A 24,602-nucleotide genomic window follows, 5' to 3' on the forward strand; every position below is an offset into this window, starting at 1 on the left:
TTGCTTAAATTCTGGCTTATCTGTGCACGCCAATGACTTACGTTATCTGCCACTTATCCAAGGCAGTTTGACAGCTGGTGAGCATTTGAGCCAAGACACAGAAGTCCCTGGGGTGGTGACACTGGGGCAGGAAGCCTTTGCCCATCTTGAGTGTGTTTTTTCTTTAGCGCTTCAGCATGGAAGGCATCTCCAACATTCTGCAGAGTGGCATCCGCCAGACCTTTGGCTCCTCGGGAGCCGACAGACAGGTATGTGCAGCCAGAGTTTGCTCTTTTGTTCTTTTAGACAACTAACAGCTCAGCTTCTGCACCACAAGTGAGGGGGATGGAGGCACAGAAGTTATCCCAGAATTTGGGCAAGTGTGAGGTACCCTAACATTTTATTCCACTCCTAAGAAAGACACAGAAAATGTCTTTCAAAGGTCGTTTTTGGTTTTTGTTTTAATTCTGGGACATGAATAAAACTTAAAACTCAACACCAAAAGGAGATCTATAAATTGGTTTGCCTTAAGAATAAAATACAGGCTGGAGAGATGCCCCAGCTATTAAAGACTAGGCTCACAACCCAAACCACAAAAATAAAGTGTATTGGGGGATCTGTTTCACAATAGATTCCCATCTTAGTGCCTAATCAGTTCTCTCATATTGGATGGCCAGCTGAGATAGTGCCTTCAATACCACCTCTTCACCCTCCAGCTCTGATTGTAAGTCACACTGTGATGTCTCTTTCTTACTTCCATGTAGTCAGCTTTGAAGTAATGCGATGAAATACCCGAGGCAATTAACTTTAGAGAGTTATTAACTTTATTTGTTTTTATTGGTTTGGCATTTGGTAAGATGGCATCCCTGTGGGTGTGGGTGTGTAGGAACAAACAGGCCCATGTTAAATTTGACAAAGAGAAGAGAGAAACGGAGACAGAATGGGGGTGGGACACATAAAAGTCCAAGAGAGAACACTTAGTAGTAGCCTTGAAAGGCCTGCATAATGACTTCCCCCTGGATCCTAGCCTTAAAAGGCCATAGTGCATCCAGGCACCATGACCCTGCAGATTAGGGCTTTGCATATGGACCTTTGGAAGACACATTACATCCAAACCACAGCATCTGTGATGCAGCTTCAAGTTCTGGCTATTAAGGCAGAGTTCAACAGCTTTGCTGGTTGTGTGCTGTGATCTGTTGCTAGGTCCTGGAGGTGCCAAGATGAAAAGTCCTGGCCTCCCCCCGCCTGGAGGAACAGAAAATCTAATAGGCTTGGCAGTGCGTGCACTGGCAACTTTCAAGTGTGGGTGGGATGAGTGATTGTGAAGTATGTGTGCTGTTTGAACGATTGAAACGGAATCCTACATATTAGAATTTTACAGCCATATCCTAGACGACATCTAACCAGCCCTTCCTATTCCTGGGAGAACTGAGGCCCAGAGTCATAGGGCAGTTTTCCAGGGCCTCACTGCCAGTGACAGGGCCCAAGTTACAATCCAGGACGCTTGACCTTGAACCTATCACCTTGGGCTTCTTTGGGACCTGGCAAGATCTCTCTGGCTTTTGGGTCTTTGACGTCCACTGGGTGGGTACCTCAGGGTTTGCTTTGTCGTGTCCTAAGAGGGAGCAAATCTGCCAGTCAAGATCTTGGGTGGGGTGGATATGTCATTTGACAAAAGAGAAATAATTCCTTCTTAAATTGCACTGCACCCACTGCCCCTGCTATTATCTGAGAGGAGAAAGACTCTCCAAGGTTCTGAGAACAAAAAAAAAAAATTATATTAAGAATGTAGAATTTGCAGGGCAGTTGGTGGCACCTGTCTTTAATCCCAGCACTTGGGAGGCAGGCAGGTGGATCTCTGTGAGCTCAAGGTCAGTTTGGTCTACAGAGCAAGTTCCAGGACAGCCAGGGCTGTTACACAAAGCACCCCTGTCTCCAAAAAGGAAAACAACAACAACAAAAAAGAATGTGGAAGTTGGGGCAAGGGGAGTTCCCCCCACTGAATGTGGGGGAAAGCCTTGCCTTGGAGATACATGAGGAGGAGGAAGCGAGTTCTGAAGTAGCGGTGTGCCAGTGAGAGTGGGTGGTGCCCAGATTTTAAAGCAAAGCATGGTCTCTGTGCAAGTTGCCCACTGTGCCTGAACCCAAGAGGGAGCAGTAACTCAGGCCCTGCCCGCCCTGCTTGTCTTGGCAGTACCTGAACACGGTCATCCCTTACGAGAAGAAATCCTCTCCTCCCTCCGTGGAAGACCTGCAGATGTTGACAAACAGTGAGTTCCTCTTCCTCAGCCCCAGGCCTAGGATGCCATCCCTCCTGGCCCTTTGCACCTCCTGTTCTCAGTTCCCCGATTTCTCTAGGATAGTTTTGCATGGGGCAAAATTCTCTGCATATCATATCCCCTTGAACAAAACAAAATTTAAATACCCTGCTGTGGCCCCCAGGTGTTTTTTTTTTGTTTGTTTGTTTTGTTTTTTTTTTTAAGGATGGGGAGGACCTTGAGGGGTGGGCAGAGTTTTCTGTTTTCCCTGCAGCTCCCGGGCTTTGTCTTCTCTACCTCAACTGTCCTCCTGGGCCCCTTGGAGCAGAGTGCTCTCTGTCTGTGAGCCCTGCTGTAGTGTTGACGTGAAGGTTTTCGGGGCGGGACGAGGCTGGGAAGAATAGAGTCAGTTTTCCTTCGAGGAAGTGACTGCCTCTTCTTCACTTAAGATGCTTTGTTCTGTATTGATAGATATTCTGAGCTGGGGGCGTGGGGGCAAGGGGGTGGGGGTGGGGATGCAAGCCAACACATAATAAAGCGCTTTTCATCTGTATACGACACAGTACAACCTCAAAGGACCAGTGTCCGATAGCGGTATTATCGCGTTTCTCTTAGGAGGAGAAAATTCTGGACTGAGACTTGGTGACACACTCAGTCGATAGAAATTCCATTTCTTTCCAGGCAACCAAGCTTGCTGAATGACAGCTCACAAGGCTGCTCAATGCACTGTGGCTGCCCTGAAGGGGATGGGCCACTGCAGGGCTATTGGTCATGCTAGAAAAAGGGAGAGGGACTTTTCACTCGCCTAGGAAGACAAATATCCCCTAGTGCACCCCCACCCCCAAGTTAAGGGTGAAGAAAGGCTTCCTTTCTAGCCATCTGGAGAACAAAAGCAGATCTTGTGGCAAACAGATCTTGTCAGCATTCATAGACATCATGTCCTTGAGAATCAGGAATTTTAACTTCAAAGTAAATTTAGAAATCTAAATCGGTTTAGATTTCTGCATCTGTATAAGTATGCACCGTGATTGTTTTTTCAGTACTGTGAACTGATCCTAGGGACCTGTGCATGCTATGTGAGTTTGAGGTCAGCCAGGTCTACAGAGTGAGTTCCAGGACAGCTAGAGCAACATAGAGAAACCCTATGCAAAAAAAAAAAAAAAAAAAAAAAATAGTCTAGAGCCGGTGAGACAGCTCAGTGGGCAAAGCACCTGCTGTGCAAGCCTGGAGTTCTGAGTTCAAGCCCCAGAACCTACAGAAAGGTAGATAGACAGAACCAACTTTGTAGAATGGTCTGCTGACTTCCACATAGGACCCATGACCCAAATGTATACACATGTATGTGCACACACACACATAATAAATAACAGTTATTTTGAAATTATAACCAGTGTGTCCATCATTAGAATACTATAGGGATATGGAAAAGTGGACAAAGCAAATCAATGTGCTGGTCAGTTCTATATAGCTGACAAAATGCCTGAGGAAATAATTTAAAGTAGGGCAGAGTTTTTTTTGACTCTGCTTCAGAGGTTCAGTCCATCTGTTTCCGGGTCCATGGTGAGACTGAGCATCACGGAGGAAAGGGGACAGTGACACAGCTGCTCATCTCATGGCTGCTGGGAAATCCAGAGAGCCCCACGGGCATGTCCTCAGGGACTCACACTCTAACTAGGTCTTGCCTCCTAAGTTTCCATCCCCTGCCAATATCCCATCAAACAGAGAACATATCAGTCCATTGATGATTTCAGAGCCCTCATGATCCGATCACATTCCCAAAGCCCCACCTTTGAACATTCTTGAATTAGGAACCAACTCTCAGTGCATGAACATTTTGGGGGACATTTCAGATCAAACCATAATGTTAATTTTCTCCATCATCATGGTTACTACTGCGGTATTTTAATTATATTTTACAAGTTTTCCTGATAGTTGCAGTTTCATGAGCTATAAAGGTTTTGTTGAGTTTACTATCTGATGTGTGTGGGTGTTTTGCTGACCTGTAGGACTGTGCAGCATTTGCATGCATTAGACAGACGAGAGCATCAGATCCGTTGAAACTGAAGTTGCAGACGGTTGTGAGTCAACATGTGGGTGCTGGGAACTGAACTTGAATCCTCTGGAAAAGCAGTCTGTGCTTTTAATTGCTGGACCATCTCTCCATGAATTTGCATCTAAAAATACAACACAGAGCCAGCAAGATTGCTCAGCAGGTAAAGGCCCTTGCCACCAAGCTTGGGACCTGAGTTCCATCCTGGAGACCACGTGGTAGAAGGAGAGAACCAAGTTCTCCAGTCCTCTCTCTTCCTTCCACATGCATGCCCTCATATACACGTACACCCACTGTAGCACGTGTAACTAAAAATTCTTAAGTACAGCAGGAAGCAAACAGAAGAAACCAGGATCCCCAGCATCTAATTCTGTTGAAATGACTATATATCAAAAAACATAAAGGAAACAAAACCCTGATAGGCTATGGGTTCAGTCTTTTCCCCTGGCCATATTTGTATCATCATATTGAGTCCTATTCTTCACCTGTTCTGACCATGTTCCAAGTTCTGACCATTACCCAGCCTCAACACGGACCTGGATCTGGGATCCTACCCTTGTCATGGTTGCCTCCTGACTCAGGGCCTGCTGATCTTCACTGTTCATTCTGCTTATGAAGGTGAAATACGACTGTTGGGGAGAGTTAGGCAGCATAGAAACAGTCCTGGGCCGGGCGGTGGTGGCGCACGCCTTTAATCCCAGCACTCGGGAGGCAGAGGCAGGTGGATCTCTGTGAGTTCGAGACCAGCCTGGTCTACAAGAGCTAGTTCCAGGACAGGCTCCAAAACCACAGAGAAACCCTGTCTCGAAAAACCAAAAAAAAAAAAAAAAAAAAAAAAAAAAAAAGAAACAGTCCTGGAAGTAGCATCCTCTGTGGTCTCACATTCAGAACTACTTATTATTTCATGCACTGTTCTATATATTTGTATGTTAGGATATATTTGTTATAAAGCTAATACATGTTCTTCAGCCTTCTTCATTGATAAGTCTTCTATATAGGTAGACCTCTCATTTTCGTAGGTGGTGTAAGACTACAAAGGCTAGACACACTAGTTTGTTTAAGGAAGCTTAAATTGGTGAAGGAGTCTATTGTTGGGTGCTTTTGTTGAAGTTATAAATAAGGCTCAGATACTTTCTTATAGAATTTCCTTGTGTTGACTTCTATCATGTAAGTTGTGAACATGTGAGCACGTTGTTTAGTTAACAGAAAAGGATTTATTTGTTTGGGGACAGAACATGAGCTAGACCAGTGTCCTAACATTGAATTACAGTCTCACCCCCAGAAAATGCAGTTTTAAAACTTTTATGAAAGCCTTTAGGTTTTCAAAGCTTTCCTACTGTTTGTTTCTTGTAGAAGTCAAGTAGGTATTTCAGCAAGCGCTGTGAAGGCTCCCTTGGAGTCCACAATTCTTCAACTCTGCACAGTCTAACACTGTAGTGGAAGCTGCTATGACCTGCATGGCTTTGGAGTTGACCTGACTTGAGGAATGAAGAAAGGACAGACACACAGACAGAAAAGCTGGGGTTGGCTGGGTCACATACCCTAACGGAGATGTACCAAGAGAAACCTGGACACTCAGCCCGTTAATTTTATTCATCCGAATTGAGGATGTGGGTTTATTGCATACAGCTGAACCAGGATGCGGTAATCAGCTGATAATCATCTGATCTCTGCAGGGGAGCAATTTCAGGTTGCAGTCAAGGGCAGCAGGAAGGTAGTATGCTCGACTGTTTTTAGCTAAGGGTCAGTGATTCATAACGTCCGTACTTGGACCAAAGGAAGGTTTTGCCGTTTCCCCGGGGCTGCGGCATCAGGGCTCTTGGCCTGGCTGTACGTGTGTCAACAATACACTTTCACCCAGGACTTCATTTCCTCCCCACAGGAAATAGCAAAGATTTGTCGGATAAACTTTATTTGTGGTCAATAAATTGAAGGTGTGGATTATCGCAATAACATTTTTTTGTTGTTGTTGTTTTTCGAGACAGGGTTTCTCTGTAGCTTTGAAACCTGCCCTGGAACTAGATCTTGTAGATCAGGCTGGTCTCGAACTCACAGAGATCTGACTACCTCTGCCTCCCGAGTGCTGGGATTAAAGGTATGCCACCGCCCGGTGCAATAACATTTTTTTTTTTATGTGAGTAGAATATTTTTAAAGATAGTTTCAGCTGGGTGGTGGTGGCTAGCCTGGTCTACACATGAGCCAGGGCTCCATAGGGAAACCCTGTCTCAAAAACAAAACAAACAACACAATTTTATTAGTGATTAGCAATTAATATTTAACATTTAGGCTGACTATCTCCAAAAAAACTGATTTTATCATTTTGGGCCATTGCTTCATTTTTTATCTATCTATCTATCTATCTATCTATCTATCTATCTCTACCTATTTATTGCTTCATTTATTTTTATTAAAGATATGTATTTGGTAGATGGTATAGAAGTTATAGATGAACCAAAAGGGGAAAATGGAAAGAAGTCACCAGTAGGTCCACTCTGCAGAGACAGCCCTACTGCTCTCTGCAAGTATTGGCTCTCATCCTGAGAACGCTGACTCTTGGGAGCCTGTAGAGGACTGTGCCTACTTACACTCCATGAATACCTGGTTTCCTCATATCATTTCTTTCTCACTAAGAGTGGACTTTGTCTAGCCTTAGAAGCAAACATACCCTAACAATATCTTGGCCCACATCTCCCCCTCTCTCCTCCAGTTCTCTTCGCCATGAAGGAGGATAATGAGAAGGTGCCTACTTTGCTAACGGACTACATTTTAAAAGGTGAGCACATCCACCCTCCTCCCCAAACAGAAGGGGTCCTCCGGGCTCCTATGCCAGCTGCAGAGCTCATGCTGAAGCCCCCATAGAGCGCCCACTGCAGGTCAACCAGGTTGTGGTCCTATAAACCCCACGGTCATCATGAGGGCTTCACTACCAGGCCTGGGGAGATTCTCTTACTTCAGGTCACCAGTGCGTGTCCTCATGAGGAACAAGACACCAACAAAGAACTTACTCTGGAAATCCAGCGGCTTTTGCACCATGTCATATGTAGTTAGGAGAAACAAAGCCTGGGAAAAGTTAATAGTTTTAACATTAACTTGAAAGGAGAATGTTGTCATGATTAACTTTGTCTTTTCCTAACCTTTTTAAAAAGGGAGAACAACTGGAGATGCAGGGACCCATACATGCTAGGCGAGCATCCTCCCATTGAGTCACAGCTTCTGCCCTGTAACTTCTTTCTGAATTACTATGGAGGTTTTCAGTGCGGGCAACAGTAAAGAGGATTAACTCACAGCTAACCTTTTATTTTATTTTTATTTATTTTTATGTATATAGGTGTTCCCCCTGCATGTGTTTGTTCTCCTTGTGTGTCCCCAAAGAGACCAGAAAAGGCCATCAGGTCCCTTGGGACTGGAGTTACAGATAGTTATGGGTTCTGAGTTATGTGGGCTCTAGGGAATTGAACCTGGGTGTTCAGGAAGAATAGGCAATGCTCTTAACCGCTGAGCCATCTCTCCAGCCCCAGCCAGTGCTCTTAACCCTTGAACCCTCTCTCCAGCCCACAGCAGGCTTATTTATACTCCTATCCCAGTTTTGTTTTGAAGCAGATGTCTGTTAGTATTTTTGCATTTATAAAGATCTCAGGGTACATTTCCAGAATCTGAGAATTGGACACATAGCCGTAATGCCATTATCCAACTAGGACTGGGGATGGTGATGGGTGGCTTGCCTGGAAGTATGAGCCCTGGGCTCCATTTCCAGAACAGCAGAAAGGGAGGAGGGAAGGCTACAAGGGCAAACTTAAACATTGTGTGTCACTGGTGACCTGACTGCTGTTCAGATCACCTTGGTCCCCACACAGTGTTTCCAGTTTGCTTGCTTGCATCAGGACCTGGTGATGGTCCATAAAATGTGATGATTTATCTCCTAAGTCTGTCTCTGCCTATCTTTGTGTCTCAGCCACTCCCATCCCTTCTTCCTGTCTCCCTCCCCCAGGATCTTAGGCAGCCCAGGCTGGCCTCAAACCCTTTCTGTAGCTGAGAAAGACCTTGAAATCCTGATCTTCCTGCCCCCACCTCCCAAGTGCCAGGATTACCAGCAAGCTCAGCCAGTAATGTATCTTTAAAAACCAAAAATACAAACAAACAAACAAAAAACATATATAACCTTTCCTTTCCTTCTTTATTATTTAAATTCATTTGTTAAATTATAGAATAGATTTGTCCTAGATTAGTCCCAATTCCAGCCCAAGGTTTACTTTATTCTTTCGTCTCTTTTGTTTATCTGTAACTGATGAAACAAGAGACCTGATGAAGTCCAGGCTAAACACCTCATGCTGTGTGGTTGCAGCCCTGCATGAGAAGCCCTGCACTGTTTGGCTATCTTCTCTTTGTATGTTGCCTGCTATGATGAGCACGCATTGTTTGGACCCATCATCTTTGAGTTCACTTTTACACAAAACCTAGAGCCTTGTAAAAGGCTTATGGAACCTCGTTATGAAATCCCAAACTGTGCTCTTTCTATGAGGATCAGAGGGGTCAATATTAAATTTCAATAAGAAGAATTTAGGTTAAGAATTAGGAAGAACTTGTGACTCTCAAAGACTTTGCAAGAATAGAAGCTTTTCAAAGAAGTGTGTAGAGGTGGGTTAAATGAGGTTGGCAAGCCGAAACCTAGACTGTGACCCCCCAAAATGTCAGTGAATTTAGAAAAGCAGTTAATATTTATGGGGCATATTTTACAAGTCTCTCAGCAGCCCTGTGAGTAGTAGCTCAGCTACACCCTAGCATGGCCGGGGACGGCATCTCCGTAAAGTCACCGTGTTGGATCCTCCACGGACCCTGGAGACTGCAGTGCTTGCTCATTGTGACAGATACCTGTCATTCTCTTCTGCTCCTGGAAAGATGACTCAGGGCTGCAGCCATGGCCTGGTCCTTGGGGGTGGCTTTCTGCGCAGCGTGACCTCCGTGTGACCTCTCTCCTCTTCTGTTTCAGTGCTCTGTCCAACCTAACCTCACCTGGGGAGCAGCCTCACTGCAGGAGGTCACGGAGCAAGAACGTCATTCCATCACTGGGATTGCATGACACCATGTCACCTCCTGCGTGTATTTAAACGTGTATAGCTTAACCTGGATTAAACACAAGCAACCGTGCGGGGGGTCCTTTGCTGTTGGCTTCTAGTGCTAGTAATCTTTGGATGCATGATCGGGCGGGTGCAGGGCCGGTGATGCTCCTTCCTCACCGCCTGTGTTGGGGAAGGCAGGTGCCCTCACCACTCATTACGTAGTCTGGCTCCAGCCCTCAGCCCAGCTTATACTCTAAGACTAATTTTGAAATAAACCTTCATTTAAGTAATATTCTTCATGCTTTTTGGAGAGTGGTGTCCATTGGCTCTGTGTTCCAAACCCTCCAGGGAAATGATGTCTGGCTGTTCTCAGATGCTGGCCTATGGCCATGGCCCTGTAGCCCTGTGGTGGGTACGGGTGGGGCCATGTGATGTGGTGAGGTTGCCTATGTCACAGAAGGAGGTCGTTCATAGTCTCCTCAGTTTTCGCTGCTTGGCTATAGTATGTGGGGTAGAAACTAGCCAGTCCGGAGCTAGGCGGAGATGGAGAATCTGCAATGCCTCCCACGGGGGTGCTGGGTTGGATTTGGGGTCTCGGAGCTGAAGGGAAGTAGCTCTGCGGATCTCAGCTCTCTGGGAGAATGTACCCACCCCTTTCCAGCACTGAGATTTGTCACCATGCCCTCTCTGTTCTCAGTGGCCTGTGGGGAAAGAACAGTATCCTATGACTTGGCTCCTCCTGGCTGCAGCCCTGAGGCCCAGCAGCACTAACTCCTTCATGCAGTCTCAGGCTTTGATAGCAGGCAACTGTCAGCCTCGCTAACAGCAGGCAAATACTGCCTTTGGATCCCGGATGCTGACTCTGTCCTAGCATAGCCTGAATTCCACTGCCTTTCGTCTTCTAGTCTGTAAGATACTAACACTGACAGTTTCCATGCTCCTGGCTTTCAAAACAAAAGAAGGTGGTCACTGCATGCCTTGCTGCCAGCCCTATCACTTTCTATACATTGTCTCACGTCCCAGCAACCTGGAGTCACAAGGAGGTACGTATTCATATCTTCTGGGCTTTCCAGAGGAGAAAGTCACAAAGCAGAGATGGTCAGTAACTCACCTAAGGCTGCTTAGGAGACAGAGACGAACCGACACTTAGGCCTCATCCAAGCAGACGTTCTCTTGCTTGCTTAGTGCTTGCTTAGCCACCTGAGCCGCTCCATAGAGAGCCCGACAAGGACGACACCAAAAGACAGAGTGGCTTCTCTGCCGCTCACTCCCCAGGCTTTGCCTTCTTTGAAGCACATAAGAGGCAACCTTTGAGGATGAGTAAAGGAGGGAGGCCTCACTCTACCAGGGAGCTGTCAGAGTCCCAGCAGCCCTGTCTTGTGTTGTACATAGCACCAAGCAATACAGAGAACCCCCACAGAGGACACCCGAGCTGCCACACGAGGTGGAAGAGACTACAGAGCACACACACAGATCATCAGGATATACACACTGACACGGATACTAGGCCTTCAACAAGAAAGTGACTTCAATTCTACAACTCATCAGCCCCAAGACTACAGATGCCGAAGGTCACTGGTGACATGAGATCATTTGGAAGGTTAACATTGTACCAGTTGTAGGGTTTTTCATCAGTTTTAGCAAAGGGGAAATAACACACACACACACACACACACACACACACACGCGCGCGCGCGCGCGCACACTTTTCCTACTTTGGGTTTATCAGATCTGGGTCAGTCACTTCTTTTCCCCCAATTTATCCTGCCAGCAGGTGTCTGAAGCATCCGGAGACAAGCTAATCAAAGCCAGTGGTAGTTAAAAATAGCCCTCAAGTGTCTGGGACCCTCGTATTCCAGGAGGAGGTTATCGGAAAGAGTGGGGGAGAAGGGCGCCTTGATTTTGTCATCCTTTCTGCAACAGGAGTTGAGAGGGCACGTGAAAGCCATCCCACAAGATTTTGTGCCCCCTCCCCTTCCTTCCCTCTATCCCCATGAGTCAAGGTTTGGTGTCCAGCAGTACTGAGCATGCCTAGAAAAGAGACAAAAATCCTTGGTCTGTCCGAGCCCACCTCCAACAAGCCCTCCCCGTAGCTAGCTAGTGTTTGCATCAAGTTTTAGGAAAGTATCACTGAGCTCTGAATAGAGCCTAGAGCCAGAACCTAAGGGGGCTCAGCCAGTGTTAACAGGTGAAACCAATGCTCTTGTCAGGTGCCCCTCTGCCCATTGTTCTGGAGTACCACAGCAGTGTGGGGCGGGGCGGAAGCCCAGACTGTGAGCTGCATTTCCAGGTCCTTCACAAAACCCACACCAGCTCTTGGAAGTCCAATCCACAGGAGCCCTTCCAGGGCGGGGTGGCTGGGAGGTCAATGAATTCAAGTGCGTTTCTATTAAAAGATTTTTTAAACCTAGTCTGATCAAGTCCCGGGAAGAAAACTTATTGTGGTGCTGGAAGTCAGCCTTTAATTATGTAGAGTGGAAGCACATGATGGGGTGGGGTGAGCGTTTCCCCAGTCTTCTCTGGTTTAGGATGAGAGACAGCCATGAACCCTCAGGGAGAAAACTACATGGCAAGTGATTGGTGGCTCCAAGTTTTTTAGGACGAAATTGGAATTTTTCTGTGAAGTTATAAAATAAGCCCTTTCTACTTTGGCTTCAATATCCGGAGTAGAACCATCTTCAGCTGGTCATAGAGACTGTAGAGAGTCAATGAGTAAGCATTGATCAGGGCCTTTCCAAGACAGGCATGTCCTTCTAGCTGGTCTATACCCCTAGCATCGACCCCATTGCTGTAAGATGTATCACAACTTAAATCTTCAGCTACTTGACTGAATTCATGCCATGTGCTCGGCTCAGCACCCACCGTATCCTAGGCTCTCCCAACACAGCCTGGTCATCTTGGGCATTATAGGGTCTACGTAGGAGGCTGGGGCACCCCAGAGTGCCCGTTTTTTCCTGTTGAGAAAGCAAAAAGTAGGGAGAAGAGCCTCATTTCCTGGAAGCCAGGAGAGGTGACTCTCAGCCCTGAGCCAGCCTCCATGATTAGCATGCACAAGAAGGGAGTAATTATATGCTACTTTTAGAGGAGAGACACTCCCATTCTTGATGGCACCTGATTATGTATTTCTTTGTGAGGCTGAGAGGATCGTCGTCATCCTTTGGATTTCTGACTGAGCCTGAGGTTTGCTCTCTTCCTTCCGTTGGGAGGGAAGCACAGGCCATTCCGCTGACCCGGAAGGTGCTTTGGCTTTCTAAGGCAATGCTTCTAAAGAACAATGAGCCACCTTAGCCCGCAGCCCAGCAGCCCCACATCTTACCCAAGCCCTCATGCATATTCATCTTGCTTCCCAGAGCTCAGCATGGAATATGCAAATTAGCCAGGCTGGAGCTGGTTGGCATTTCGATAATAGCTTTGTCTGGAAAAAACCCCAGGGACACAAGCGCGCTCTCTCTCTCTCTCTCTCTCTCTCTCTCTCTCTCTCTCTCTGTCTTTCTCTCTCTCTCTCTCTCTCTCTCTCTCTCTTTCTCTCCCTCTCCCCCTCCCTCCCTCCCTCCCTTCCTCCCTCCTTCCCTCCCCCTGGTCTCTCCCCTCTCTTCCTCCCCCACTCCACTGTCCCTGCTCTCCCTGCTCCCACAAGTCCCAGAACAAGAAAAAGAATCATAGGCTACAGGAAGTGAGGAGCCAGGGGTTTGTATTCCAGTCCAGCACATTTCCACTTCATCCTTGGTCCTCCCTTTCTCCTGAACATAATTATTTTATTGTCTTCCACCACCAATAATGCTGGATCTAACAGTGCCCCAGAGCCCTGGGCCCGTCCTCTGCTCTCGATTGACCCCCTTTCTGTGTGGGCACTTGTTCTATGCCAGCTTGTCCATAAACTCCCAAGTGCTTCGTGTCCTTGTGCGGAGGAGTCAGTCCTAAAAGGCTGAGTACCAGACCTTGATCTCCAGGCAGGGGGTTACCTTTCCACACAAGACCCAGAAGAAGGCTTGGCTGTTGCTGCTATGTCACTTGGACTCAACACACACAGGTCCCTGAACCTCATCTGTGCAACCATCAGCAAGGGGCTCTGGCCCACTCCTCCATCCCAGACAGCTTCTCCTTCAAAGATCAACTTCCTGACTCCCCTTCCAGGGCACGCCTGCCACTCAGCAGGTCTGTGGAAAGCAGATCCTAAATTCAGAGGACATAGGTTCTGTCTTGCCTGTCCCTAAGGGAGGATGCCGTGGGGAGGCAGACTGGGACTGCAACCAGCATTTTCTAGTGCTGTCCCATCCAAGGGACACGGGTCAGAGCATGTTCAGAAGGGCAATCACCTCCTAGAACTTCTTGGGTGAAAGGTCTCCGCCCTTGGTCTGAAGGCTGGTTCTGGTCAAGTTTGACAGAGGCTGATTATCTCAGAAAAGAACTCTGGTATGACCTTGGACTCCAATCTTAACTGCACTACAGATTGGGTCTAATAGTTTCATTTCCAGTGTTGGGATTGAGCCCAGGGTCTCACTCATGCTTCACTGAGCCACACTCCCAACCTAAAGACTGAGTTCTATGTAGCTCTAGCTGGCCTGGAACCTGTTATGTAGACTAAGCTGGTGTTGAATTCACAGAATCCACTTGTCTCTCCCTGCCTAGTGCTGTAACTACAGGTATATAATGCCATGCTTAGCTAAAACCTGATTTTAATTAGATTTTTGTTGTTGTTATTAAGAGTTTTTTTTTTTTAGACCTTGAGTGGGGGTTTTATTGAGATAAAGGGAATTGGGGAAGAAGGAAGAAAGAGAGCGGGGGCAGGAGAGAGAGAAAGTCTGTTCGCAGTTTTTTGAGACATGGTCTCATATAGTCCAGGCTAACCTCAGACTTTCTATGCTACCAAAGGTGGCCTTCAATTACTGATCCTTCTGCCTCTGCCTCCTAAGTGCTGGCATTACAGGCATGAGCTAAGGCTGCCTCCAAAATAACATATATATTTTTAAATTACTTAATTTAGTTAAGCCTTAACTTCTATATTTTAAAAGTGATAGTAATATTTCTAGTAAAAATTTCAGTTTTGTTTTGAAGAATCTTTAATGTTTTAAATGCACACTAAGTGCTTCGTAAGTGGCTTTTACTAGTAAATTTTGAGGAACATGATGAAAGAGCTGGACCCTGTGGCCTCTCTAGCTTTGGGGATGGTCGTTATTTTTTTAATCTAAGAGACAGAGAAGTCCTGAAAACAAAAACAAAAGAAGACAGATGACCCTGTTCCCCTAAATCAGCCTGACAAGGACTCTAGCCTTGTGGCTGTTGTTTGTCTTCTTTTATGTTTTGTCCAGTGTCTCGCTATGTAGCTCAGCTAGTCTCAATCTCTCTCTCTCTCTCTCTTTCTTTTTCTTGTTCCCCACACAGACAGGTTTCTCTGTGTAATCCTAACTGTCCTAGAACCAGCTCTGCAGACAGGTTGGCCACGAACTTAGAGATTCACCTGCCTCTGTCTCCAGAGTGCTGGGATTAAAGGCATGGACCACAATCGCCTGGTTTAGCCTCAGTCTTTTAGTGATCCTCCTGCCTTGACCTTCCAAGTGCTAGGATTATGGATTTGATGGATGGTGCCCAAGTCTATCCATATTAAATCCTGCTTAGTGAGAGAGGTGGGAGAGGAGAGAGGTGGACTGGGGCTGATTGTAGAACTCCTGGGCCCCCAGGGTTGGGGAAGAAGAGACGAAACAGCAGGCAGGAGGCAGATGCATTCTGCTTCTTCATCAGGTTCACTCCAAGAAGTGGTGGAAAAGAAGGGATGTCAAGTCAGAGTTATTTTGAGTTTGCAGAATAGGTTCTATTTTCACTGGCATGGCGACAGGTGGAGCGACAGAAGAAGAAACAGACAAAGCTACCCGGAGACACTCAGGGATGCTGAGTTAGGACCCAGTGTTAGTATTGGGTGAAACAACTGGAACCTGAGGATGACTCCAAGACACCCAGAAGCAGCACAGACTCCCTGCAGGGAAGCTCCTGCAGCAAGCACAGGAGCCCCAGAGCCAGGCAGCGGTTCTGCTCCTGCATGCTTGCTTACTCCTCATGCCTCAGCTCTCCCATCTGGGGTGGAGAACGGAGGGATGAGCTGGCTCTGGGAATGATTTGGCGTTTTTTTGACTCTGGAAGGCAATGGGCAGTGTGAGGGGGAGGAGAGAGAATGCTTAGTGTGCAGACCCGAGATTCCTATATGCTATGGGTGAGAGGGTTCTCTGACCCACTGGTCTCCTGTCTGGGATTTTGTCTATTCATTCTGAACTTAGACTCTTGCTGAGTTGCAAACACAAGCTTGCAGGGACAATGCTGAGGACGTGGAGCATTCTCAGCTCCCATTGACTGAGTGACTGCCCGACTGCCCTGAAGGGACTTTTGTGAATCAAGTCCAGAAGTCGAGAATCTCTGAGGTGCTGTTGAAAATGGACCTACTGGGGGCTGGAGAGATGGCTCAGAGGTTAAGAGCATTGCCTGCTCTTCCTAAGGCCCTGAGTTCAATTCCCAGCAACCACATGGTGGCTCACAACCATCTGTAATGAGATCTGGTGCCCTCTTCTGGCCTGCAGGCATGCACACAGACAGAATATTGTATACATAATAAATAAATATTTTAAAAAATGAATTCATGATATGATAACTCCTTCAGCTTGTTTAAAAAAAAAAAGAAAGAAAGAAAATGGACCTACTGGTCCAGACTCTGACGTGTTTTGATTTGCAACTCCAAAACTCCTGCTCAGCAATTCTAAGGTGCACTCCAGCTGAGGATCCCTCGGATAGGATTGTAGAAAAGATAACCGAAGCCACTAGGTCTGGAGGGAGCTGGGGAGATTCCATCGTAAGAGGGTAAAGCTATTTGACCTCCTTCCTTCCAACAGGAGTCACGGTGTGGATACACACTCCATCCAGCCTAAAGGAGAGCATGGGTTGAGGGTGTAGCTCAGTGGTAGAGCACCTGCCTAGAGATAGAGCCCAGGTTCCATTTCCAGTAACTGGACAAATGGATGGATGGATGGACAGATGGACAGATGGATGGAGCAGGAAGTATGTTGGATATTAGGAGCTGGGTGGTGGTACTCATCTAATTCCCTAACTGGAGTGGGTATCTGGGCCGCTTCTTCCTGAGGAGCTGGAACTGTTGAGTTGTACCATGCAGCACTACTGTTTCATGAATATTGAGCCAGCATTCTTCCTGTCGGTGCTACCGCAAGAGGCCCACAAGATGGCGTCTGATAGAATAAATATTTTACAATGCAGTGATGTGATCAACCACCAGAAAGCCACATGAATCACAGGTGAAGAGGCGGTTCGTACATACCTGAAGTGAGTTCTCTGAATAAATAAGCTGAAAAAAAAATCAGTAAATGAAAAGGTAAAATGAGAGCCACACAACTGAAGGGAATTGTGTTAAATGCCTGATTGTAATGAGATGCACATAAATTGTAAGGCTTGTAATGAAACAAAAAAAAATCATATTCTTGCCTGGTAATACTGGGTGTAATGTCTACACCTGAAATAAGTCATCTCGGTGTGCTGAGTGTAATGAGATGCACATAATCTTAAAGAGTTTAATGAGATGAAAATAAATCAAACACTTGCCTTAAAATGAACAATGTACGAAGATGCACACACCTGAAGGGCATTGTCCTAAATGGGTTCAGTTTAATGAGATGCATTTAATTTGCGAAGGGGCTAAATGAGATCGGCCCAGAGAGAGGCCGAGAAATATAAAAGTAGAAGACATGCTTGGAAGTGGTGTAATATAACCTGCCTTATTTGCGGGCTAGAAGTAAGATGTCAAGAAACACACAGCATGATACAGTCAGCACTGTCTGCTGGCCTTGGTTCTTATCCCCTGGCCTGTGATGCCCTGCAAAGCTGAATTAACTTGACCCCAGGTTGATGCTGTACGTAGTAAGCACCTATGAAAGCTCAGGGAATGGATAAATGGCTTTGAAGTTGGAGTCTGTATGGAAAAAAGGAAAGAAGAGAACTATGTAGAAGGAACTTGAAAGAAGAGCCGGAGACTCCTGTTCTCTTTTCCTTTCCCTTCCCTTCTCGCTTCTATCTTGTTCTTCTTAGGTAGAGTCTCTTTATGTAGCCCAAACCAGTCTCAAACTCTTCCACCCTCCTGCCTTTATCTCTTAGATGCTTGGATTACAGGCACATATGCCTACCTATGTTTTTAAAAAATATATTGTATTTGTGGGGGGCACACATGCAATAGCATGCATGTGGAGGTCAGAGAACGACTTGAAAGTATCAGTTCTTACTTTCTTCCATGTGAGCCCCAGGATCGAACTTACACAGTCAGGCTTGGTGGCAAGTTCCTTTATGCACTGAGCTGAAAGGGCCCCTGAAGTCTATTGTCTCTGAGCAATGTTCCTGAGGTAGAGTTGTCCCCTCAAAGCTCATGATTACCTCTCAAGGCCAGGCAGGCAGGTGGGACACATAAACAAAGGTATCTGGGTGTGAGATAGGTACAGAGCACAAGAAACGACGGGACTGTGTTTCCACACATAAATTTTCTCCAATATTTTGTTTCCAAGGAAGAGTCCTTTTGGACGATCTTGCTTTCCCTTGCTTGATGGAGAAACGGGTTTAGAGAAAAACTTCCCTACTTATAAACACCCTTCATAAACTTGTCAACTCTGCGCAGTGATGCACAGCTGTAATCCCAGAACTCCTATCGAGTTTATGATAGGAGGATGAAGGACTCAAGGTTGCCTACACTGCTCAGTGAGTTTGGGGCCAGCCTGTGCTACACAGAAAGACCCCCCCCCATAAAACAAATCTTATTGGGCCTGGAAGGATAGGCTTGTGATTCCAGCTACTTGGAAGGATGAGGCAAAAGGATCACAAATTCAAGGCCTATATGCTCTATAGAGCAAGTTCAAAATCATCCTGGACACCTTAGTGAGACAAAGAACAACAAAAATTAAACACACACACACACATACACACACACACACACACACACACACACAGAGAGAGAGAGAGAGAGAGAGAGAGAGAGAGAGAGAGAGAGAATTGGGATGTAGCTCAATGGTAGGACATTTACCAAGCATTTTCAAGGCCCTAGGTTCAATCCTCAATACTATCAAATCAAACCAAACCAAACTGAACCACCCAAAACAAAACACTTGAACCCACTGAGATATTAGAAAAGAAAAGGAAAAATGCATAATTAACTACATAAGAACGGTCCTAGCGTGACCTCAGCTGACCTCAGCCTCAGTGTTGGGCTACTCCAGGAGTGGGGGGAATGTCAGGAGTTAGAGAGTGAATCTCGGGGTAGCAGTTCTTCAGATGCCCCATGATCATGAGGATGTAGATCCCAAATTGCCTGACTGCCTGACTTTCAAGAGAGACCAGGAATCTCATTTGTTTCAATGTAGAGTCTTCCAACTTCTAAATGTTGGTGTGAAAATCTTAAAAAAGCAACTGCTCTGAGTAAAACACGTCTGTAAACAGGATGTTATCGCAAAGTCCCACTTGACCCCAGCAGCTCTTGCTGGCAATCCTGAGCAATAAAGTTAGAAAGATCAGTGTCCCAGAGTATTAGACTGTGGCTCTGCCCCAGTCTTTTAGAATGTGAACTCCCAGAAAGGGCTCCATGACCATGGTTGCTGAATCCTTGGTGTGTGGAACAGAGCCCAGGACAGTGGCAGTTTAACAACCGTGTACTGAACAACAGTGAGCTCCTTGGGATTAAGACCGAGCCAGTTGCAGGCTGCCATTCACTGCCGTCCTCTGGCCTAGGCAAGTCAGTTTGAGGGGTTTCTGGGTCAAGAATGTTTAAGTCTCCAGCAGGACTTGCAAGCCTGAAGGGGCCTTTCTGATGGACTGGAAGTGAGGGACAGAAGCTAGACTGACCACTTTCTTGGGCCCTACTATCAGAGTTTCATTTTAGACTAAGGAAATCCACCTACCCCCCACCCCGTACCCCTCCCTGTCACTACCACAGAGGACATCTCTTTGGGTTGGGTAGCATCTGAATCATGCAGACAATGGCTTGCTGCCTCCTGAGAACACAACCACCCACACCACAAACCCACTTCCAGTTGTCAGCATGGATGAGAAGATGGCACCTTGGGATGGAAAACCTTGAGCGGAAAACCACATTGGTCTAATTTCTTCGGGACATATTTTCTGCTGTGTGTTTTGCAGAATCCTTAATATGCATGCCTTGGAAGAAGCAGAGACAGATCAAGTGACTCTAAGGAACAGCTAAACAGTTAAATAGGCTTCTTTTCCTGCAGGACTTTGTGGAGCCCTGACTATAATGTGCATCGCACAAAATATATGACATATTTAGCTAAGAACATTGGGTTAATTTGGCTGGTATTTATTTTAGTTAAGAACATTCGACTAATTTGGTCATGAAATTTTGAAATATATATGATTTCTTATTTTATTTGTATGTGTGAGTGCCCACATGTGTGTTATATACACAGTGTGCCTGCCTGGTCCCTGCAGAAGTCAGAGAAAGGTGTCCTGACTGGCAGGTATCTTTACAGGCAGTTGTGAGCTGTCTGAGGAGGGTGCTGGGAACTGAATGTGTGTCCTCCCTACAAGAGCAGCAAATGTTCTTAACTGTTGAGCCTTCTTTCCAGTTCCTTTGAATGTGTGTGTGTGTGTGTGTGTGTGTGTGTGTGTGTGTATGTGTGTGTGTGTGTGTGTATTCATTGACAGTGAGGTCTACCCCAATTCTCTCTTTTTACTTATGTTTTATTTTTTGAGGCAAGTCTCACGTATTCCAAGCTGTCCGCTAACTGATTATGTAGCCGAGGATGGCCTTGAACTTTGGCTTCCCCTGCCTCCATCTCTGGAGGGTTAGGACAATTTATGATCTACCATGCCTGGCTCTCCGTCTTTCCAGTTTGGGGAGATGGTGTTGTAATGGATTTGTTATCTTTTTGTGAATCTTCCGATTTTTCTGACCCCTTCTGCATCCTTGTCCTGGCTTCAGGGAATGCAGAGATGAGTCTGGGGCAGACCCTGCCATGGACATAGTACGAGGGTTAAAGCTGCTGCTCGGGCTGCATCTCTTTCCACGTTCCAGGACTTCCCACCTTTGATCAAAGTAAGGTGGACGTATGAGAGTGATGTGTGGGCCATGGCTACACTGACTTGGATGATAAAGTCCTGGGGCAACAGTGGGGAAATACAAAAGTCTACATGGGAAGAGAGCTACGCTCAGGTTTCCACTGCAGTGCAGAGAACTGTCAGGAGAGGGCAGTGCAGAGCTTCCTCTGCCCTCTCCATGCTCTGAGTGTCAAGCTGGACCATCTTCCTCTCCAGACAGCTACCAGAGGTCACCCTGAAAGCCCCCTACTTTGTCCCTTTCTGAGGGAGGTCAGTCCAACAGGGTGGATTCTGGGGCTCCAGATGCTGTCTGGCCCAGGGTCCAACTGAAGGCATAAAGGACCTCCAAGAAAAGAGAGAACTGTGCACCAGCATTTCGGTAGGTGATAAGATTTACTGAAAACTTCGCGGCCACATTCAGTACTGGTTTGGTGGATACACTGGAAGGAGGTTGCATAACATTAGGCAGGTGGAAGGGGCTGGGAGGAAGAGATGTAGGCATGTGTATTCATGTGCACACATGTGCACATGTCCGTGCTGATTAGGGTGCTTGTCACGGTGCTGAGTAGAGGAAGTTATGCGTGGATGTATGTATTTTAACAAGAAAAATGAACCAGAAGAGGAAACACGTTTTATCCACTGCGTGTTGCAAAAGTCTCACGCCAAAAAAGCTTTCCTTTCCTCTAGGTATGGCATCAAAAGGGAGTAAAAAAATGATTGGATCACCCAGATTATAAATAAGGTTATTTGTTTCTCAAAAATCCCTAGTAAAACATTAAATATCAGCTCTTTTGGGGGAGAAATACATTCATTTCCGGGAGACCTCAGAAAAGTGACTATCCTTTTGCTCCGCCCAACCAGGTAGAAGAGGGGAGGCCCAGAAGGTCCCAAGGGTCCCCTCCGGTTGAGCCAGAGAGCCACTCATGTCCTAGCACTGAAGGAGATGGTGAATGCACACTTACAAATGAAACTGCACGTCCATCACGTTAAACCCAATGGAAAACACACACGTGATCAGTCCTGCCATTCATAGCCATAGAATAGGAGGGGACAGGAGGAGCGGGTGCCAATCGTGGGCCCTCCAAGTTGGGCTTGGAGGGTGTGTGTGAGGGCGGATGGTAGCCTCCTCCCAGGAGCCCCCAGTTCCTTCAGAGCCGAGCCCAATGGTGTGTGCAGATCAGCTTGTCCACCATCCTCCTGCCACGTTGGTACTGAAGGCAAGAGCAGCAGCACCTCTTCAGCCCCTGGTTTCCCATTGGGATAACGCTTCTTTCCGATGTGTCTTCTGCCTTCTCTGGAGGATGGAATGGAGAAGGAGGCTAGAGGCTGGCAGTACTAGCCTGGGAGCAGAGGGATACCATGGGGACCTGTGGAGGGTCACAGAGGGGCTGGGCTATCTGAAGAACTCCATCTGAGGAGAGGAGTATCTAGGGTAAAACGTCAAGGTCCTATCGTTACAGGAGATGTGATGTGACCGCCTCGGGACAGATGTGGTCCCCAAAGTCATCTTAGTATGGCTCCCGATCCAGGTTCTGCCACCTGCTTGGTCCTAGAGCTGACCCAGATGGAAAGCCGCTCTTAAGCTCTTCCGGTTGGACCCACTGACAATGCATTTCCAAGAGAAAGGAGTCTCTTTGGGCTTCCATCCCCCTCTCCTAAGTCCATGGCTGCTGTGCTAAGAGACAGGGTCCTAGTGGGGCAGGCTAGAGCCCTGTGCAGTCTGCGTTCCACTCGGACCTGTAGGATATGGTGTTGCCTCAGGCCCTCCTCCTCTGGCCACCAGTTATGCATATGGACCATCCTTGAGTATCTTTCAAGGGAGCTCAGATTCTCCTGGGGGGAAATGTTAGACCCCCCCCCTCACCCTTCCCTCCAAGTCTGCCCCTTGGCAAATGTCCACTCTGCAAACAGCGCCTGTCCACCGCATAGGGCAGGGCTTGTAAACAACCCAAGTCCTTTGCCGTGTGGAGCCATGGGTGCCACCCGTCTTCGGGTATTTGGTGAGTCCAGATCTCACTCTGCCTTCCTGCACAGGCTGACTGGCCCCGGCAATGAAGTGCCCTGCAGTCCGAGGGTCTGGAAGTAGGTGTTCATGGAAGCGTGGTGGTCGGGAAGAAGGAGCAGGGTGTTGCCTCTGCATTTCTTCAAGCTATGATTCGGGGAAGCTAGGGCCCAACTTTCTTGGTGCTGCCTGCCCATATCCCCTCCCTCCCACCCTGAACCCTCCTGATGACACTCCTTTCCTGCTCAGTGGCCAGTGCCATCTGGGCTGCCTTGACTACTCCAGGGAGTCACTGTGTTCCAAGCCCAAGTCGCTGACATTCGTTGTCTGCAGCTCATCTGCCTCCTCCTCCAACTCCTCCTCCTCTTCTTCTTCCTCTTCCATATCATCTTCATCCTCTTCTTCGGTTCCATCCAATGAGTCATCGTGTGCAGCCATCATGGCCTGCTGCATGGCCATGGTGGCATTATCGGAGGACAGGGACTGCAGGTTGTCCAAGTTGATGGAACCTACACGGAAGAGGACAAAGGTTAGGATACACAAGGACTGTTGGTCGGGTTCAGCAGATGGGCAGGGTGGACGGGCTGGCTCGTGGCATGGTTTGTAAGAGCACCAAACACTGAGTGAGACAGTTCACAGGCATGGAGATGCCCACCCCTCCATTCTTTGGCTTCTTTTGCACCATCCCAGGCAATACCCCAGGCTAATACATACTCAGTATTCTCTATGTAAGTATAGGGAGCACTTTGAGCTTTATTTATTTATTTTAGTTCCTAACTACTCTGTGAAGCAGGATCCTCGATCCTAACTCGGATGAGGAGGAAACTAGGTCTCAGATAGCTAAGTCATGGATTCAAGGAACTGTGTCAGTATTGACCGAGCTGGGATTTTTCTGAAAACTTGCCCAGCACCACCTCTATTTATTCCTCTTCTACCTTGACAGATGGTCCCCCACCACACAGAAACCGGGGTACAGCCATATGCATGAAGCTATGCATGCACATGGTTGTCTCCTCCCTACTGCCCACACAGTGGCCTTCACGTGCCAACCTCAGAGTTGTCTCACTGATTAAATTATTCATTGTTCACCAGAAAACCAACAATTTGAAGAGCGTGTATGAAGGGTGTGATGGAGAATCTGGAAGAACAAAGCTTCTCTTGGCCTCTGTTCACAAGCCAGATGCCTGCCTTGGTATTTATAGATGCCTTGGCCTTGGAGAGCTAAGCCGATACTGACTGTACTGAGCAACCCAGGAATGTGAGGAGTGAGGAGGGGGTTCTGATGGGCAGTCACTGATGCTAAGTACCATCATCTTCCACTCCTTTGTGAGCTTGCTTTACATTTATTCAAAATTAACACAAGGAATTTTGGAGTTCTTTTGGCTCGTACTTGTAATAGTCATCCTAGCACTAAGAAGGCAGAGACAGGAGATCAGAAATGCAAGGATTTTCTTGACTACAAAGTATGTTTGAGAGCTGGGCGGTGGTGGCACACGCCTTTAATCCCAGCACTCGGGAGGCAGAGGCAGGCGGATCTCTGTGAGTTCGAGACCAGCCTGGTCTACAAGAGCTAGTTCCAGGACAGGCTCCAAAACCACAGAGAAACACTGTCTCGAAAGACCAAAAAAAAAAAAAAAAAACCTGTCTCAAACAAAACAAAACACAAACACGCAATAGCAAAAAATAAAAATGTGCACACAACATCCCTTCTTATAGTAAGATTTATAAAAACAGAGGCAAGCTTTTTATGTGAAGGTGCAATGACAGGGACCCTGGTTGGGTGAGGAGACAGTCATTCCCTGAATCTTTGCTTTCCAGGAGCCCCACCAGCCCCAACCTATGGCAAGTCCTGATCTTACCATCAGGGTTCGTCCCTGGGGTGCCACCCTGCTGCTGCAGGACGCCGGCAGCAATGGAATTGGGCCAGAATCTTTGGGTGGGCCGGTGCTGAGACTTGATTTTCTTGGCTTTGGGAGCAGGATCTGGGTTGCTGGCGTCAAGCATGGGCTGCAGGATGCGCCTCCGAGCATTGATGAACCTGCCCAGGGGGAATGGTGACGATCTGGTTAGTCGACATTTGGGTCACATGGGTGTTTTTGGGGTGGGGAAGATGTGAAGGCTAAGCTGCCCCGTGGTGTCAGTGGTCAGATGTACCAGGCTTGGGGTACCA

General features: G+C 47.1%; 2 protein-coding genes across 5 annotated transcripts in view; one reads left to right on the forward strand and one right to left on the reverse strand.

Moving 5' to 3' along the window:
• Positions 1–9,635, forward strand: part of Fez1 (fasciculation and elongation protein zeta 1) — a 56,706-nt gene extending 47,071 nt beyond the window's left edge. For both annotated transcript variants that reach the window (XM_041657812.1, XM_041657813.1), the window contains 4 exons: positions 168–248; positions 2,174–2,249; positions 6,996–7,061; positions 9,276–9,635. In XM_041657812.1, the coding sequence (XP_041513746.1) occupies positions 168–248; positions 2,174–2,249; positions 6,996–7,061; positions 9,276–9,292 (240 nt within the window). In that variant the 3' untranslated portion in view covers positions 9,293–9,635. The remainder of the gene's footprint in view (positions 1–167; positions 249–2,173; positions 2,250–6,995; positions 7,062–9,275) is intronic.
• Positions 9,636–20,648: 11,013 nt separating this feature from the next.
• Pknox2 (PBX/knotted 1 homeobox 2) overlaps positions 20,649–24,602 on the reverse strand; it is a 271,709-nt gene continuing 267,755 nt past the window's right edge. For all 3 annotated transcript variants that reach the window (XM_041657711.1, XM_041657712.1, XM_041657710.1), the window contains 2 exons: positions 24,292–24,470; positions 20,649–22,941 (listed from right to left, as the gene is read on the reverse strand). In XM_041657711.1, coding sequence (XP_041513645.1) covers positions 22,709–22,941; positions 24,292–24,470 — 412 coding nt within the window. In that variant the 3' untranslated portion in view covers positions 20,649–22,708. The remainder of the gene's footprint in view (positions 22,942–24,291; positions 24,471–24,602) is intronic.

Source organism: Microtus oregoni, unplaced genomic scaffold (genome assembly GCF_018167655.1).
Source record: "Microtus oregoni isolate MIOR12 unplaced genomic scaffold, Mior012 000008F_ref0000371, whole genome shotgun sequence".
Lineage (NCBI taxonomy): Eukaryota > Metazoa > Chordata > Mammalia > Rodentia > Cricetidae > Microtus > Microtus oregoni.